At 42.3% G+C, this 15,828-nt stretch overlaps 1 protein-coding gene across 2 annotated transcripts in view; it reads right to left on the reverse strand.

Moving 5' to 3' along the window:
- Positions 1 to 11,996, reverse strand: part of GUK1 (guanylate kinase 1) — a 69,492-nt gene extending 57,496 nt beyond the window's left edge. The window contains exon 1 of one of the 2 annotated variants that reach the window (XM_033931823.1): positions 11,919 to 11,996. In XM_033931823.1, coding sequence (XP_033787714.1) covers positions 11,919 to 11,958 — 40 coding nt within the window. In that variant the 5' untranslated portion in view covers positions 11,959 to 11,996. Of the gene's footprint in view, positions 1 to 11,909 lie in introns of both variants that reach the window. The other variant, XM_033931822.1, reaches the window with a different exon arrangement.
- Between the last annotated feature and the right edge of the window lie 3,832 nt (positions 11,997 to 15,828).

The raw sequence follows: 15,828 nt of genomic DNA on the forward strand, positions 1-15,828 counted from the left end.
ACCCCTTGGGCAAGATCCCTTAGGACCAAGCCACAGCCTCACACATTGGCACATTCAGTGATCATGAATCTGGGAGCGGCTGTTAGGCTCAACCATACCGGTATGCTGACTAGGATCGGATGACACCTGGAGAAGTTTGGTAGCCAAAGCAGTGAAGTCATTTCAAGCTGGACTTCAGTCTTGACTGTTTTGATTTTATTTTCACTTTCTTTTTAGTTTATGATATATTTTTTAATCTCATTCATTGTTTTGCCACTTGTTTTGTATTTTATTTTATCATTTAAATTTCATTTAAATTTCCCCAGAATTCTATTGTTTCAACGGTTCTCCCTTCTGCATCTATTCCTATCTCTCCTCTTTTCAACCTTTCAAAGTCCTTTAGATCATTGTAGTCTTATTAGAATGTTTATTTTCTTATTTTTCTCCTCTATCTCTATTTTTTATTTCTTTATTACTCTACTAATTGTCATTTTTCCAGGTACTTTAGTTAGATTGTGAGCCTTCGGGACAGTAAGGGAATTTCTAAGTACCCATCTTACTTATAATTTTAATGCACCCTAATGTATATTTTCTGTAAACCGCTTAGAACCTAACAGAATTAGCGGTATATAAGAAATAAATTACATTACATTACATTACATTACATACTGTGCAATCATAGCCAGCAGAGTAGGGAGCTAGGCCTGGGACAGACCTACCACCTGCTGGAAAGTCTTGAAAAACACTGAATTGTTCCAGGGAACACAATAACTTATATAGTGATGTCACTGGTAGAATTCAGTTTTCTCTACCTTCATCTGCTGTTAAAATGGTAAATGACAAAAACTTCAATGGTCCATGATTAAATTAACTCTTCTCTTCATTGATATTTTTGGGTCATGGACTAGTATTGTCCTAGGTTCCAAATGCTGAAGTTGCTGTCCAAGTTCACTCCGGTCTATCCAACTATCCTGTTTGCAGGATATCTAACATAAAGTCTGGCCAGTAACATCCTCATGTTCCAAATTAGTGAGATCCAATTGATGCCCTCCCCTGCCCATCCTACACCAAATTACCACATATGGGACACAGATTGTGAAAGTCTGCCAGTACCAGTCTTAGCTCTTTAATTTACATCCTTCGTTTTCTAATTAGAGATTCTCTATGTTTATCCCACACTTTTTTGAATTCCATCACCATTTTCCTCTCCATCGCTTCCCTCGGGAGATCATTCCAGGCATCTACCACCCTCTCCATGAAGAATTTCCTAACATTGCTCCTGAGTCTTCCTCCCTGTAATCTCAAATTATGCCCTCTAGTTTTACCATTTTTTCTTCTTTTGAAAAGACTTGGTTCTATATTAATGCCTTTCAAGTATTTAAACATCTGTATCATATCTCCCCTGTCCCTTCTCTCCTCTAGAGTATACATATTTAGGTCTTCCAGTCCCTTCTCATACTTTTTTTGGTTCAAACCCCTTACCATTTTCATCGCCCTTCCTCTGGACCGCGGATAACAACCCATTCATTTAGAACAATGGAGCTGATGAAAGAAAATAATCATTTTAGGCTGCCTTTTCATTTTAAAGCAATTTACGGTTTTCCTAAATTTATAACATAGAAAATAGAAATAGACGGCAGATAAGGGCCAAGGCCAATCCAGTCTGCCCACCCTAATGACCCTCCCCTAACTTTCTCTGTGAAGAGATCCCACATAACGATCCCATTTTGTCTTAAAATCAGGCATGCTGCTGGCCTCGATCACCTGAAGTGGAAAACTATTCCAGCGATCAACCACTCTCTCGGTGAAAAAGTACTTCCTGGCATCACCGTGCAGCTTCCCGCCCCTGATTTTCCACGGATGCCCTCTTGTAGCCGTGGGACCTTTGAAAAAAAAGATATCTTCTTCCACCTCAATACGGCCCGTTAAATATTTGAATGTCTCAATCATGTCTCCCCTCTCTCTGCGTTCCTCGAGTGAATATAGCCATCATTTATCCAGCCGTTCCTCGTACGGGAGGTCCTTGAGTCCTGAGACCATCCGGATGGCCATTCGTTGGACCGACTCCAGTCTCAGCACATCTTTGCGGTAATGAGGCCTCCAGAATTGTACACAGTATTCCAGGTGGGGTCTCACCATGGATCTATACAATGGCATAATGACTTCAGGCTTACGGCTGACGAAACTCCTACATATACACCCTATGATTTGTCTAGCCTTAGATGAAGCCTGCTCCACTTGATTGGCAGTCTTCATGTCTTCACTGATGATCACCCCTAAGTCCCGTTCTGCTACAGTCCTTGCTAGGATCTCGCCATTAAGGATGTAAGTCCTGCATGGATTATGGCTGCCAAGGTGCATGACTTTGCATTTTTTGGCATTGAAACCTAGTTGCCAGATCCTAGACCAGCGCTCCAGTAGGCGTAGGTCGTGCGTCATATTGTCGGGCATTGAGTTTTTGGCCGTTGGGCTCCTGTCTACTACATTGCATAGTTTAGCGTCATCGGCGAATAACGTTATTTTACCTCGAAGCCCCTCAGCCAAGTCTCTTATAAAGATGCTGAACAGGATCGGGCCCAAGACCCAAGACATTTCGGAGGGGGTGTCATTCACCACTATCCTCTGAAGCCTACCTCCAAGCCAGTCCCCAACCCATTTTGTCAATGTGTCACCCAATCCTATAGAGCTCATTTTGCTCAACAACCTGCGGTGTGGTACGCTATCGAAAGCTTTGCTGAAGTCCAAGTATACAATATCCAGGGGCTCCCCAACATCCAGCTTCCCCGTCACCCAGTCAAAGAAGCTGATCAGGTTGGATTGGCAGGATCTCCCCTTAGTAAATCCATGTTGACAGTCTGGAAAATCTCACTCTGGAAAAATTCATCCTTGGTACCTCTGCAAAACAGCTCATTCAAGGGGGTGGGTGACCCAGGGAAGAATCTGTTTTTAACTCAAAAGGGTGCCAGCATGTGACCACATTCCCTCTACGCCAGGGATCTCAAAGTCCCTCCTTGAGGGCCGCAATCCAGTCGGGTTTTTAGGATTTCCCCAATGAATATGCATTGAAAGCAGTGCATGCACATAGATCTTATGCGTATTCATTGGGGAAATCCTGAAAACTCGACTGGATTGCGGCCCTCAAGGAGGGACTTTGAGACCCCTGCTCTACGCCTACCCTGTAGTGCAGGCACTGCTGTGGTTGTAATCCCCTCACACCAAAACAATAAATTCATAAATGCTCATAAAGAGCTCATAAAGAGCCTCAGCATGCTCTTCAGCCTCATGCCTCTGAATGCCTACCATTATCTTTAGCTACAGAAACAATGTCAACAACAAAGATCTTTGCCCTCTGGTAACCTTTTGCTCAGAAATACAGTATATTTGCCTTGTATAAAGATAAAAGTGGATTTATTTTGCTCAGATGTGGGCCAGTGGCTTTCCTCCGTCACCTCCTTTTCTTTCCTTTGTCTCCCCTTCCCTGTTGCTGTTCTAAGAAAACTTTGCGCATTTGAAGGAAAAAGACTGGGAAGATTGTACTACTAATCGCTTACCCAAAAAGAGAAGCCCACTCCCCAGTCCTAAAAGGCCAATACCAGTTCCTCAAGAAACATGGTTTTAACTCTAGAAAAATCTCTGCTTCTGTCTATATGACAAAATCTTTACTATAGCAATGCCAAAAGACCCTTAAAACAGAGAAAGCTAAAATGGCTCAGAACCCACTTTCTGCTTCTCCCGTTGTCCCCAGATCCCTTTTAAGAAGTCAGAGAACTGAGAGACAAATGCAGTGGTCTATAAACTCGGAATCTGACCTGAGATCACCCAGCAAAACAAATATAAATCAGACCAAACCATTCCTACTTGGAATCTCACGCATGTGAGCATTCACAACGCAATTAACATGACAGCGAGAAGTGAATAGTCTCCAAAGGGTCATTAGAATTGTGAAGTCTAATAACAACTGCCTGACAGATGTGCTCCAGGGATTACAAAATTAATCAAGAAAGTTCTAATAGACCAAGAAGCAAGGTGTTGATGAGTTGTGTCCAGGTTACTAAGAAACTGTCAGAATTAAATAGCTTAGTACAGGAAATGAGGAATATCAAGGGATTTTTCAACAAAAACATGCAAGGATTACAAATCCCAATTAAGAGAAAGCCGCACCTTCAAAAAGATATTAAAAGGATGGAGTCGGTCCAGAGGAAGGTTATGGGGGAGATAAACCGCTTGTCTAGAATGAAACACCTATTGCACTGGAAATAATATTGGTGACATTATGGTGTGACCCACATGAGTAAGATGGAGTTGATTGGGAAGAACAGGGTTGGGGCTGATATCCCCAGCAGAGAGCAAAAGAAGGAGCAAGATGATATCAGGGAGAGTGGAGGAGGTATTTGGGGGCCTGCTGTGCCGCAGGCGAGATGAACACAGGAAGAGTGGGGTTGGCTGAATGAGAGGAAGATAGTGTTGAAGCTTTAGGGTAAAAGGGAAAAAATCTGTTTCTAAAAAATCTCAATTGTTCTGTGGTGTGCCACAGAGCTGGGCACTATTGCCAGGGTTATTTAATATCATTTTGGTTCCATTAATTACTTTAGTTCAGGAATTAGGTTTTCGAGTCTATTGTTATGCTGGTGATATTCTAATTGTTGCAAAAACTGATCCAATTTGACTTGATCTGAACCCCTACCAAAGATGGCCTTTCAAAAACCGTTCAGTCGCTAATAGATCAGATTATCTCTTAATATTGAGAAATGCACTTCTTGTGGGATTACTGGTCAATATATACAGCCAAAAATAGAGATAGATATTTTTCAAAAAAAGATAACATCAGTTGAGACTTTCAAATATCTTGGAGTAATCATCAATTACCAGTTAAATTTTAGAAATCAAGTATCAGCTTTAATCAAGAGAGTTTTTTCCCCCCTGAGATCACTTAGGGCGGTGAGAGGATATTTTCAGGAACAGGATTTGCATATACTGATTCATGCATTAATGATATCTAAACTGGATTATTGTAACATTGTATATGCGGGACGCTTAAAATGCAATCTGAAAAGATTGCAGGCGGTACAAAATACCGCTTTTAAAATATTGGGTTACAAAAAGAAATTTGATCGAGTAATACCACTCTATTTACTGTTTCATTGGCTACCAATCTTTTATGGAATTTGTTTTAAAGCTGTAATATTGGCACATAGAGCTTTCAATCTACAATAACCTAGTTATTTGCATTCTTTGACAATTCCTTACTCACCAAAAAATTTTAAGATCTATTCAAAAAGCACAGTTACTTACCGTAACAGGTGTTATCCAGGGACAGCAGGCATATATTCTCACATGTGGGTGACGTCATCTACGGAGCCCCGATGCGGAAGCATTTTCAAGCAAACTTGATTGAAGATTTAAGTTTGCTCTGCTGCTCCACGCATGCGTGCCTTCCTGCTCCACTAGGGGGTGCATCCCCTCGTGGTCTCCAGTTCACTTAACTAGCCAAGAAGCCAACCTCGGGGAGGTGGGCGGGTTGTGAGAATATATGCCTGCTGTCCCTGGATAACACCTGTTACGGTAAGTAACTGTGCTTTATCCCAGGACAAGCAGGCATGATATTCTCACATGTGGGTGACCTCCAAGCTTACTGAAGAGGGATGGAGGGAAGTTGGCGATTTAAGCAAATAGATTTCGCAATACCGATTGGCCGAACCAGCCATCGCTTCTGGACAGGGAGTCCAGACAGTAGTGGGAGGTGAAGGTATGAACCGAAGACCACGTGGCAGCCTTGCAGATTTCCTCAATAGGTGTGGACCTGAGGAACGCTACGGAGGCTGCCATCGCTCGGACTTTGTGTCCCGTTACTCGACCATGCAGTGCGAGACCAGCCTGAGCGTAGCAAAAGGAGATGCAATCGGCCAACCAGTTGGACAAGGTGCGTTTGGAAACTGGGTGGCCTAACCGGTTTGGGTCGAAAGACAGAAACAGTTGTGGGACTTTCCGGTGTGGCTGAGTGCGTTGGATGAGCCGCCCCCAGACAGAGGATGCACCGGCGATGCGGATCTATGAGAGAAAGAAGCCGCTCGCACCGGGTGCACTTTTTAAAGCCGGTCAAAGGCCAGGACATTAAATCGAAAGTAGCCGCGGCTCGATTAACCCCGCAGCCACGGGGACCCGGAAGCCTCCGGGTCGTTGAAAACGAAGCAGGAATCAAGTAAAAAAGGTAAGGAATTCACGCACAGCGACTTAATCGTGAAAAAACAAGAAAAAATCGCGGTGCTAGAAGGCAGTTGGGGCAGAGCCTGAAAAACACGGCTTCTAGGCTCGCGGAAAATTTTGAACTGGAGACCACGAGGGGATGCACCCCCTAGTGGAGCAGGAAGGCACGCATGCGTGGAGCAGCAGAGCAAACTTAAATCTTCAATCAAGTTTGCTTGAAAATGCTTCCGCATCGGGGCTCCGTAGATGACGTCACCCACATGTGAGAATATCATGCCTGCTTGTCCTGGGATAATAACAGATTAGTCCTTCCAACGGCAAATAGAGCAAAATGGGAATTCACTAGCAAGAAAGCTTTTTATTTTATTGCTTGTAAATACTTGTGAACAAACTGCTTGCAGATTGTATTTATACCAAGACCTCAAACACCCAAGACACTACTTATGTTTATTTTGTGTCCTTACTGGGGTGACGTGTTCATCATTGGTCTTTTTTAGTTTTTTTTTATGCAGGCAATACCTTAATGCATCTATGTGGTGCTATATAAAGATTTAAGAAGAGCACTTAACTTATAGCCCGACGGATACACAGCCGTTTCACTGGTATTTTTCCTCAGGGGATGTTGCTCTTCGCTCTTGTTTATATGTTTTTTGAATGTTACCGAGGCTCTCCCCACACCACTTATATTAGGTAACGGATTCAAAAAGTGAGTGCTGTGGTGTTGAGTTCAGTGGTTTGGAGTGAAGGGTGAGGTCAATATCAGGAGGAGGAAGTGTACAGAAGCCATACTGGTGAATGGGGAGAGAAGAACACTGGGAAAAACTGGCTATGAGCTAGTCTCAGAGCTTGAAGGTGAAGGGAAGCACAGGAAGCTAAGTTAGCATGAGGGCTTACATACGAAAGGCACGGTTATGTCGGTGTCATAAGGAAGGCCGCAGGGTTTGGATGTGGGTAAAAATAAATCTGCTCATGTCATCCCCACAAGAAGGAAAGGAATTATTTGGGGCAGTGTTGTTCTTTTTAATCACCTTATCATGTGATCACAAGCACAGAGCCCAAGAAAGGAGCAGAGAAATCAATTTGGTTCCGATTGGCTGTTCAAAGAGGGCAGAAGCCTTTCAGATCTTAGAGAGATAATAAATACTTTACTTTACTTTACTTTACAAAAAAAAAAAAACCATCAGGAGACTCAAAATGATCCAGAACACTGCTGTCCGCCTCATATTCGGCCTGAAAAAATGGGAACACATCACCCCTTTCTACCACAAACTCCATTGGCTGCCATTTGAATCCAGAGTCCTATTCAAATTCGCCTGCTTCTGCTATAAAACAGTATTTGGTTTATCCCCAAGCTACATCATCCCTCACTTCGCCCTAAATCACAGCATCAAGGACTCCCGCAGAATCCAACTATTCGCCTACCCCTCCCTTAAACTCTGCCACTCTAAAAGATTCCTCGACAAAACCCTCGCCTTCCAAGCCACTAAGCTAAACCCATGGTTATCCCAAATGGCCCTCAAGGCCCCCAACTACCTCGGCTTTAGAAAACTACTCAAAACCCGCCTCTTCCAAGACCAGGATCCCAACGCCCCTTCTATCTAACACCCACTCTCCCCTCTACATCCTTCCCTCACCCCCCCCCCCCCTGGCAACTTTGATCAATTTGTTATTGAACCGCTCATAACCCCGCTCAACTGCTGTAAACCACTTGTAACCTTGTTTAATTGATGTGAACCGCCTAGAACTCTTCCGGGTATGGCGGGATACAAAAATAAAGTTATTATTATTATTATTATTATTATATTGCGAGCTAAGCTTACAATATATACATTACATATTCAGACAGAAAAAAATATATGCTTACATACACTTACTATTAGTAGAGGACAGAGGGGTCCCCATAAGAAAGATAGGAATGATTTGGGGCAATGATGTTCTTTTTAATCACCTTGGTAAGTGATTACTTAAGCATAGAACCCAAGAAAGAAGGAAAGAAATCAATTCAGTTCTGAAGGGCTGCTCAAAGTGGGGAAAAAGCTGACAGCATAAAGCACTTGCTAGGAGCCTTGAAGTATGATGAGTACAGCTAGGAGGTTATCGAAGATTTTAAAATGGTAGCATTCCTAGTGGATGTCTAAGGCAGTTTTACCAAGTTTCCCTGCTATCTCTGCCTTTGGGACAGCAAGGACACAAAGGCGCATTACCAAAGGCAAGACTGGGAACCACTGCTGGACCTCCAGAATGTGCTGATGCCACCACTGCAAATCAAATTGGGCCTAATGAAAAAATTGTCAGAGCTCTAGATAAGGTCAGCAGCTTTCAAGTATCTTCAAGACTTATTCCCTAATCTGTCTGAGGCAAAGGTCAAAGCTGGTGTCTTCGTCGGACTACAGATCAAGAAGATCCTGGAGTGCAAGGAATTTCCCAAGAAGCCAACTAGGAAGGAGAAAGCAGCTTAGTTGCAATGGTCCAGGGCTTCCTGGGCAATCCATAAGGCCGAAAACTATGCGGAGCTGGTTGAGAATCTGGTGAAGAATTACAGTAAAATGGGCTGTAAGATGTCTCTCAAAGTCCATGTCCTTGATGTTCATCATGAGAGAACATGGAAGCATAGTCAGAGGAGCAAAGTGAGCGCTTGATCTGTTGATCTGGGAGTTGTTCTGTTATGTGATTATTGTAGAAGGCTACAGTAAGAAAAGTTTTATATCTGTGTAATATTATTATTCAAAAAACAATCACCTTATTTCCACATAAATAAACAACAGCTTATGGCAATTGCAATGTGTTAGTACTTTAAATATGTACCCAGAGCAGTGAAAGAGCAACAGCAGTGGCATCCTGCATTCAGATATGTTATCTATCTTTTCCTTGTATGTTATTAGCAGGTGGCAGAGACAGTGAACTTGCTGTGATGGTCTCTATTATAACTGACTCTGTGACTTTTCACTAGAGTTTGGTTATGAGTCTGAGCGTGACCATAAAAGTATTGGGTTGTTTATTTATGTGGAAATAAGGTGATTATTTTTTTTAATAGTTATATGGTTATCACCTTTGAAGAAACAAGGTCCCTAATATTTTATGTGTGTAATATTATTGTCATGTTTTTATCTTTCATGTTAAATGATTATGTAGAAATTTTAATTATTATACGATGAATATAATGTTGTGCAAGATTTATTGTATGTGTGACGATGGGCTTCCACTTTGTGAAAGGCAAATAAAAAATAACTAGAGAAACCAGAGGATATACTGAACTCTGAATGCCGGTAACAAAGACAATAAAATGACTACATCTGGGGGCTGATTCATGACAGTGACTTACAAATCTCGAAAACTACTCATTCCTAAATCTGTGGTTGTCTTTGCGATTCATATGTTGCTTTTATGACTTTTAAAAATAAAAAGATGAAAATTCGGTGTTTTCAAGTTTTAAATAGGTAAATTGCAAAATAGAAAATTACACTTAGGGCTCCTTTTACAAAGGTGCACTAAGTGTTTTAGCGCGCGCTAACCATGTGCTAAACATTAACGCGTGCATGTTAGTCTATGGACGCATTAGCGGGTAGTACACACGTATATTTAGCATGCACTAAAACGCATAGCACACCTTAGTAAAACAGAGGGTTACTGCCCAGGAACAAAAACCGTGTTACATAGTGTAATCAAAGTACTTCCTGTCTGAACCAATTTTCTATTGTTCCTTCATATCTAGGTTTTAAAATAAAGTAAGATGCATACCCACAAAAAAAGGATGCACACTTCCCAAAGTTGACAGAGAAAAATCAAAGACATGTTGGGTATTATCAAGAAGGGTATTACATCCAGAACGAAGGAAGTTATCCTGCTGCTGTATCGAGCGATAGTGCGCCCACATCTGGAGTACTGTGTCCAATATTGGTCACCGTACCTTAAGAAGGATATGGCGATACTTGAGAGGGTCCAGAGAAGAGCCACACGAATGATAAAGGATATAGAAAATCTTTCATACACTGAGAGGTTAGAGAAACTTGGGCTCTTCTCCCTGGAGAAACGGAGACTCAGAGGAGACATAATAGAGACGTACAAGATTATGAAAGGCATAGAGGGTGGAGAGGGACAGGTTCTTTAGCGTACTGGGAACCACAAGAACAAGAGGACATCCGGAGAAATTGAAAGGGGACAGGTTTAGAACAAATGCTAAGAAATTCTTCTTCACACAGAGGGTGGTGGATATCTGGAATGCGCTTCCGGAGGGTGTAATAGATCAGACTAAATTATGGGGTTTCAAAGAGGGACTGGATAAATTCCTGAAGAATAAGGGGATTGAAGGTTACAGATAAAGGAGAAAGAAAGGGTATAGATAAAAAGAAAAGGGGTTTGAAGGATATAAAGGATTAGGGTAGAACAGGTTCTAGACAAAAGATCACTTTACAGGTCATGGACCTGATGGGCTACCGCTGGGCACGATGGACCTCTGGTCTGACCCAGCGGAGGCAAATTCTTATGTTCTTATCTCATCCAAAAGAGATAGAAAAATGCTGCATAATCGTGAAAGAAAAAGGGGAAACATAAAATAAGTATTATGCCACCAGTCCAGAAATATGATTTGATCAAAGACATTAGGAAGCAACACCAGACCAAAGGAGTTGTCTTTGTATTGTCTCTGTGATGCATCTATCTTTCTAATTGGTCACTTTTGCACAAATTGTATTGAAAAAGGTCCCAAAATACTTCACTTCATTCAGATAGTGTAAGTTAAATCACAACCCCTAAAGACCTGATCTAAGGCTGTTCGATCCCCGATCCTCGGAGACAACACATTAGGCTCAAACTTTTCATCTACCTAGTGATTAACATGTCTTTGTCACTGGATCAAATGTTATATACTCAATGTTTGTATCCAATTCATTTAAATCCTAATTTCTTCAAAAATATTAATTATATTTTTTTATTTTTAAGTTATAAAAATATTTGTACTTAGTTTTTGTGGTCAGTTTTGAGATAAGTATTTGTCAACATGTTGCACTGTTACGTTTTTTTCAAGATTTGTAAAAGATTTATCTATTACTTTGCATTTAGGTTTAGAAAAAGTGCAGGGAAGTAATTTTTTTGCTCTTTTATTGCAGGGATTTAACAGTGAAACATGTTCACAAAATACTTATTCCAAAACTGAGCACAAAAGCTAAGTTCAAATATTTTTATAACTTAAAAAAATATAATGAATATTTATGAAAAAATTAGGATTTAAATTAATTGAATACAAACATTGAGTATATAATATTTGATCCAGTGACGAAGCGACATGTTAATCACTAGGTAGATGAAAAGTTTGAGCCTAGTGTGTTGTCTCTGAGGATCGGGGATCGAACAACCTTAGATCAAATCTTTAGGGGTGATGATTTAACTTACACCATCTGAATGAAGTGAAGCATCTATCTTTCTATGCATTACTTTAGTAACACATATAGTATATTTTTAGAAAGTTTCTAGAATACCAGCACGTATTTAAAACTAGTGCACTGAGCCAATTCAATCTCTTTATGTTTCCACGGAACCAATGCATGCACGTGCATTTTCTGTGGCAGGAGGAACAGCTTAACCCTGCCCTGCTCTTCCTTCTACACAACTCACCTCTCTAGGAGCTGCTGATGGACAGAGCAGTAATGAATATGATTACACCCTAACTCAGGGTGGGCTTTTAAGTCCCACCTCTTTCCAAGGGAGAGCTAGCAGCAATAAAATCGCACCTCTCTTACCGGCACGGACGATACGCGATAGGAATCTGCAATCATGCATCTGAAGCCCTCCCAGGAACCTTTTACGTCATCAACGTGCGACACCACCATCTGGACTAGTCATTTATGTGCTGCCACCTGTTACCTGGGTAACCTTTGGGTGTATTTCTTGCCAAATTGGGCTAGTTTTTGAAGACCGGCAGCAATATATCTTTTGTGATTTTTTTTTCCGCCATTGTACAGTTTTCTTGGGCAGTATTCACTGTTGTTCCAAACTTCATTCTGGTGTTCTGGCTGTTTCTCTGTGTATTCCAAGCCTCATTCTGGTGTTCACTCTGTGTATTCCAAGCCTCATTCTGGTCCTCCAATAGCCTTCCTCTCTCATTGGATTCCGCGGTTCATGTGGCATCCCTGCTCTGTAATTCAGAGCTTTAGTGAGAATTGTTCTTTTTCCAGCCACCAGCCAATAAAGAATGATGGCTGCAGATTATAGTGTCAGGATAAAGTATCTCTTCATGCATTTAAAAAAGAAGTTCACGGTTCAATAAGAGTAAAGAAGGCTGGAGCGTTTTCCTGGTATATAGATTTGTTTTATGTAGGGGTTTAATTGGTTTTAAGTTTAAAAAAAAAAAGGGCAGGCGTTGGAAATTTCAACGTTGGGCTTTTTGTGGAATACACACAAGGAAGATAAGAGATGGCAGGTGCAAGACGTTGCTTCTCGTCTGCCTCTTTCTGCAAAAGCTCACACTGGTCTTTTTTATAGTTAAAAAAAAAAAAAAAAGAGGCTGGGATAGGGAAGCATGAAAGAGTTAAAGATCCCTTACTTTTTTCTTTTTTTCTTTTTAAAGGCCATGTTTTCTATTCTGGTGTTCTCAGGATAGTGCACCAGATGCCTGGGGTTCAGCGAGCTTCGAGCAACGCTGGCCCAACCATTAGTTAAGATTAACTGGGCAGTCAGCTATGGCAGCAAACTCTATGGGGGAGGGGGGTTGCATAATTTGGTTAATACGAGTCTTAGGATAGGGAGAGGGAATCCAAGATGGCTGCACGCTAGCGCTTGCTTTTCTTACCTCTCCCGTGCAGCCGGCTCATTCCTATGCAGAATTGAACACCGGAATTGTTTTTGCGGTGTATCTTCCTTACAATGCCTCATACAAAAAGAAAGGGAGTTCTGAGAACGACTCCCTCCCAACTCAGAACTTCCACGCCGGAGATTGAGGACGACCACACACTTAGAAGTAATGAGAGCCAGTCTGGGGATACACCACAGAAGAGAGAGGACAGGTCCTACACCATGGATACAGACTTGCGACCCCCTAAGAACCACCGATTGAAGAAGTCTGGGATCATTGTTGGAGATTCCATTATACACAATGTGGTCAGCCACATCGCAGGAGGAAGGGAAGATAGACTGGTCACCTGCCTGCCTGGTGCAAGAGTAAAGGATGTAGCCAGCAGGATCACCAGGATCATAGACAGTGAAGGAGGAGAGGACATTGCTGTGATTATCCATGTGGGAACCAACAATGTGAGCGGATGGAAGCACGACAGAAGAAATGAAGGGTCGACTCCGCTCACTCGGAAGAATACTGAAAGTCAGGGAGGTGAAAGTGGCCTTCTCCGAAATCCTCCCGGTACCGAGAGCGGATGGAAGGAGACAGGAGGAGCTGTGGGAAATCAACGCCTGGATGAGACGATGGTGTGATGAGGAAGGGTTTGACTTCATACGCAACTGGACAGCATTCTGGGGAAGAAGCAGATCCTATAGAAAAGATGGCCTGCACCTCACAAAGCAAGGAGCAAGAGTCTTGGCTGAAAACATGAAGAAAACCATAGAGAAGGCTTTAAACTAAGGAACAGGGGAGAGCCGACAGTTGACATCCAGTCGATGGCCCGGGCATCAGGTGATACCAAAGAAGAACCTACAAACAACTGCTTGGATAATGGGGAAGAGCATGTTGCAATCGAAAGAGACAGAGAAGGAGCACAAATAGATACATGGAGGGCTGCGAAGACTAAAAAGCCCAAGAAGCCAGCACTAAAGGAGCTCAAATGTATGTACACAAATGCCAGAAGCTTGAGAAACAAAATGAGGGAGCTGGAGGTACTAGCGAGGCGAGAAAAACTTCTTATCATTGGCATAACAGAAACGTGGTGGAATGAGGAAAATGAATGGGACACAGTACTGCAGGAATACAAACTATACAGAAGAGATAGAATAGGGCAAAAAGGGGGAGGTATGGCCCTCTATGTCCAAGAAGGATTAGAGTCTATCGGAGAAGGGCAGACAGAAAGAAAAGAAAAACTGGAGTCCCTTTGGATAAAGATCCCTGGAAAAAGCGATGCAGACACAAAAATTGTCCTCTATTATCAACCCCCAGCACAGACAGAAGAAGCAGACGAAGAAATGATGAAATCAACCATGAATGTAGAACGGGTAATGTAACGATCATGGGAGACTTCAACTTTCCAGGGATAAACTGGAACCTAGGAACCTTGAACTGCGGCAGGGAAATGATGTTCCTGGAAACAATAGGGGACTGCTTCCTAGAACAAATGGTGGGAGAACCTACAAGGGGATCCGCAACCTTGGACTTAGTCCTCAATGGCTTAACTGGGAGAACATCGGATGTGGAAGTCATGGTCCCCCTGGGGACGAGCGATCACAGCACAATCAATTTTAAAATTGGCATTGGGAAGGGGAAAAGAACCATGACCCAAACCACAACCTTTAACTTCAAAAAAGGGAATTATGGCAGCATGAGAGTCATGGTTAAAAAACGGCTCATAAAAAAGACAGCTGGAATCAAAACGGTTGATCAAGCATGGTCCCTACTAAAAAATACCATCACCGAAGCGCAGAATCTCTACATTCTGCAGATATCCAAAGAAGATATCCAAACAAGAACAAAGGAGAACCAACTTGGCTAACTAAAGGGATGAAGGCGGAGACCCGGTGGATATAATTTACTTGGACTTCCAGAAAGCGTTCGATAAGATCCCGCACACAATGCTTATGAGGAAACTACTAAGTCACGGAATTGAAGGGGATGTACTCAGATGGATAGGCAAATGGCTAGAGAATAGATTGCAGAGGGTAAGCATAAATGGGAAATTCTCGGACTGGGAGAAGGTGACTAGTGGCGTGCCCCAGGGCTCGGTTCTTGGGCCCATCTTATTCAATATCTTCAAAAATGACCTTGAAGAGGAAACAAGTAATATAATCAAGTTTGCCGACGACACAAAACTATGTTGGGCAGTTGGGTCACAAAAAGACAGTGAAGATCTCCAGAAGGATCTAAACCAGATGGAGGAATGGGCGAAAAGTGGCAGATGAAGTTTAACATAGACAAATGCAAGGTAAGAAAAATAAGGAACATGAATATAAAATGTTAGGTGTAACATTGGCCAAAACCGAACAAGAAAGGGATCTGGGGGTACTGATAGACAGGAACCTGAAGCCGTTGGCTCAATGCGCAACAGCAGCAAAGAAAGCAAACAGAATGTTGGGCATGATAAAGAAGGGGATCACGAGTAGATCGGCGGCCGTTATAATGCCGCTTTACAGAGCAATGGTCAGACCACACTTAGAGTACTGTGTCCAACACTGGTCTCCATACCTAAAAAAGGATATAACCCTGTTGGTAAGGGTGCAGAGGCGAGCCACGAAGCTAGTAAAAGGTATGGAAAATTTGAGCTACAAAGAACGCCTCGGAAGACTGGGACTGTTCACTCTCGAGAAAAGGAGACTGCGAGGGGATATGATTGAGACTTTTAAAATACTGAAAGGATTCGACAAAATAGAGCAAGAAACATCGTTGTTCACATTGTCAAAAGTGGCACGGACAAGAGGTCATGGACTAAAGCTGAGGGGCAGCAGGCTCAGGACAAATGTCAGGAAGTTCTGTTTCACACAGCGAGTGGTGGACGC

The sequence above is a fragment of the Geotrypetes seraphini genome, chromosome 2 (assembly GCF_902459505.1).
Source record: "Geotrypetes seraphini chromosome 2, aGeoSer1.1, whole genome shotgun sequence".
NCBI lineage: Eukaryota > Metazoa > Chordata > Amphibia > Gymnophiona > Dermophiidae > Geotrypetes > Geotrypetes seraphini.